Source organism: Rhinichthys klamathensis, unplaced genomic scaffold (assembly GCF_029890125.1).
Source record: "Rhinichthys klamathensis goyatoka isolate OS25496 unplaced genomic scaffold, OSU_Roscu_1.1 h1tg000011l_1, whole genome shotgun sequence".
Lineage (NCBI taxonomy): Eukaryota > Metazoa > Chordata > Actinopteri > Cypriniformes > Leuciscidae > Rhinichthys > Rhinichthys klamathensis.
The window spans coordinates 1208217-1211117 of NW_026606564.1; the positions used below are offsets into that span (position 1 = coordinate 1208217).

At 32.4% G+C, this 2901-nt stretch overlaps 1 protein-coding gene across 1 annotated transcript; it reads left to right on the top strand.

Annotated features, from left to right (window-relative positions):
* The first annotated feature begins 552 nt into the window (after positions 1-552).
* insl5b (insulin-like 5b) lies at positions 553-2617 on the top strand. The gene is made up of 2 exons (XM_056266630.1): positions 553-1242; positions 2429-2617. The coding sequence occupies exons 1-2, from the start codon at positions 1077-1079 to the stop codon at positions 2557-2559; spliced, it is 297 nt and encodes a 98-aa protein (XP_056122605.1). The 5' UTR covers positions 553-1076; the 3' UTR covers positions 2560-2617.
* Positions 2618-2901: the final 284 nt, after the last annotated feature.

Below are 2901 nucleotides of genomic sequence, written 5' to 3' on the forward strand. Positions count from 1 at the left end.
TACATCATTAATGTGTTAAATATAGAAATATAGGGGTAGCTTTTCAAGCTCTGAACTGCTAAGCAAAGTGCTGGTGTTCAATGCCAAGGATGACTATCATGTAGTGGTAGAGATTTTACAACTTCATATGATATGTCTATAAACATCTGAGATAAGATTTTATAGTTCTCTTTTGCTTCCATGCCCTGCGGGTCAACAATAACAACAAATACAAGCTTTGGAAACACCATAAGGAGAAAACATTACAGAGGCGTTGCATTTGTTCATCCTCAAATAGCTCCAAAACTCTTAATTTCAATGACAGACTTCAAAGTTCAACTCTATAACATCCGCCTGTTCGAAAGCAAGTCAGACTGTCAATCAAGTTGCTGCTGCTTTATGAACAATGTCAAAAAACAAATAATGAATTGACAGTTACATAAAACGAATGACGCAAAGTGAGAGAATTAGGTAGGCTGTGTCTTATGACGACTCATAGAAGTTTCCTTTAGGAATGACTGCAATTAAATCTAAATGTGAAAGCCTTTGCCAAATACTACAGGATGGTATTTGCTCCAGTAAACAGTGATGTTGTGTGGAAGCACTTGGCAACAAAGTGTTTACCAGACAGAAATAAATCGACGCATTATGGTGCTCAGCCTTTTAGGTCAAATTAACAAGGTTTGGGAGGAAGTAAGTGCTGTCATTATCCTGGTGTCACACCATAATGCTGGTGTGACACATGCTCAAATTTGCCATATTCCGTTTTATGGGCATGGATCTCTAAAACGTCATTAAAGAGCACTTTGCTGTAGCAAATAAAACAAAGGCCTCACGCCACTTTGTTAAATTAGCTGTATTTTGATACACCATTTGCACATCATCTATTTATTTAAAACCAACAAACCCATTTTGTCAAATGCTTTCTGGGTCATTTTGCCTCATTTGAAAGGTCACGGAGAAGATGTGCGTCAATAACACATAAATCATGCTTTGCATAGTATATAAACGAAGACGCTCTGAAGTCAGAAAACACGAGCTAACAAAAGACATCCATAAAGTCAGCGGAAGACCCAGATTTGACACTATTTCCAGCCATGAAGGTCGTGCTGCTGGCAGTGCTGTTGGTGTTTGCTGCGTGGGCAGATTCGGCCCAGACCCAGAAAGCTCTGAGACTCTGTGGCCGGGAGTTTTTTCGGGCTGTCGTCTACACGTGTGGGGGTTCTAGATGGAGGCGGGTCCAGTCTGAGGACCCCGTAAATGGTCAGTATAGATTTTTGTCTTTGCTTAGCAGTCTTCATCCCAGTGCAAATGCAGGTCAGAACACAACTATCCGTTTCTAACCCTTAATGTTACATATTCGGTGGTTGTTGATTATTATACTGTATCAACACTAACTGCTACTAAAATTTCAGGTGGTTAATTTTAATTTTTAACTATGTTATATAGTTTAAAAGTGGCCTGCAGGTTTACTGATAATATAATATAATCTTTTGAGCTGCAAAAATGAAGAGAATCTGATATAGAATTTAATTTGATATAATAATAATTATAATAATCCAAATATATATATTTTTATTTATATATATAATTTATATAAATAAATGTCAATTATAAAATGTATTGTATGTTAAAATGAATGTGCCTTTTATATAATATAATATAATAAACAATATAATGTAATCTATTGAACTGCAAAATTAAGAACGGGATATTTTATAAAGATTATAATTTTTTATATAACAATAATAGTATTATTCAAAATATAAATTCTTTATTTATAATTTATATAAATAAATGTAAATTATAAAATGTATTAAATGTCAAAATTAGTGTGCCTTTAATATAATATAATATAATATAATATAATATAATATAATATAATATAATATAATATAATATAATATAATATAATAATGTAACGTATTTAACTGCAAAAATGAAGAGCGGATTATTTGTTATATCTAGCCTATATTTTTTTTATATAATGATACAATCAAAATATTGAAAAAATATTACTTATTTTATAAAAATATTTGTATGAATGAATTTACTAAAATAAATGATTAAAATTTATATAGGGAATCGATTATAAATCAACTGGAATTTACTTTAGCATTACAGTTACTTTGCATCCTCATGTAAATTTAGTTTTCACAAGACCCACTGAAATTATGCAATTATGCCGTCAAATCAAAGCATAAATATAAAACTTGGCTGAATGTGGGAACAGAACAGCACACTGGCATTCTGTTTCTGCTATTGAAATGGTAGGACTGAAGGAGTCGTATAGAACTGTTTTTCTCTAAATTCAGCTCTTGTGCGCCACCTGCTGCTGTAAAGCCTATGACTTATGCGTTCTGAAATAACTTTCTGTCAACTCATACTCATTCAGCAACTGTGGAGGTAACCAAAATGATTTACATCACATGACAATGATTTCCCACAGGTTATGAAATGGAGACTGACACGGAGACCTCTGCAGAAATGGATCGAGTAAGAAGAGACACATACGAAACGCTGCCCTCCACGTGCTGTTCAGTGGGCTGTATGAAAAGTGATCTTGTTCGCATGTGCTGAGAAACACAAGAACCTTCATCATCCTCTCTCTGCAAAATGCCTTTATATATTTTTCTGAGGAATTACATAAAAGAAACTCTCAAAAAGTGAAAATGGTTTTAAAATTAACATTTCAGAAACGTTCAGATGTTGTTTTCCACGAAATTCTTCAAATGCAAAACTAATGTTTTTAAAAATTGCTGTTAAAAAAGGATAAAATCTAGAAGCACTAATTCTAGATTTGAAATGTTTTTATTTGTATTAATGTATACCCAATGTTGTATTTTATGCAATATATCCAATGAGATACTGTAAAATTAATAATAAAAGCATTTTGAACAACAAAAAAAAAGAAAAGAAAAT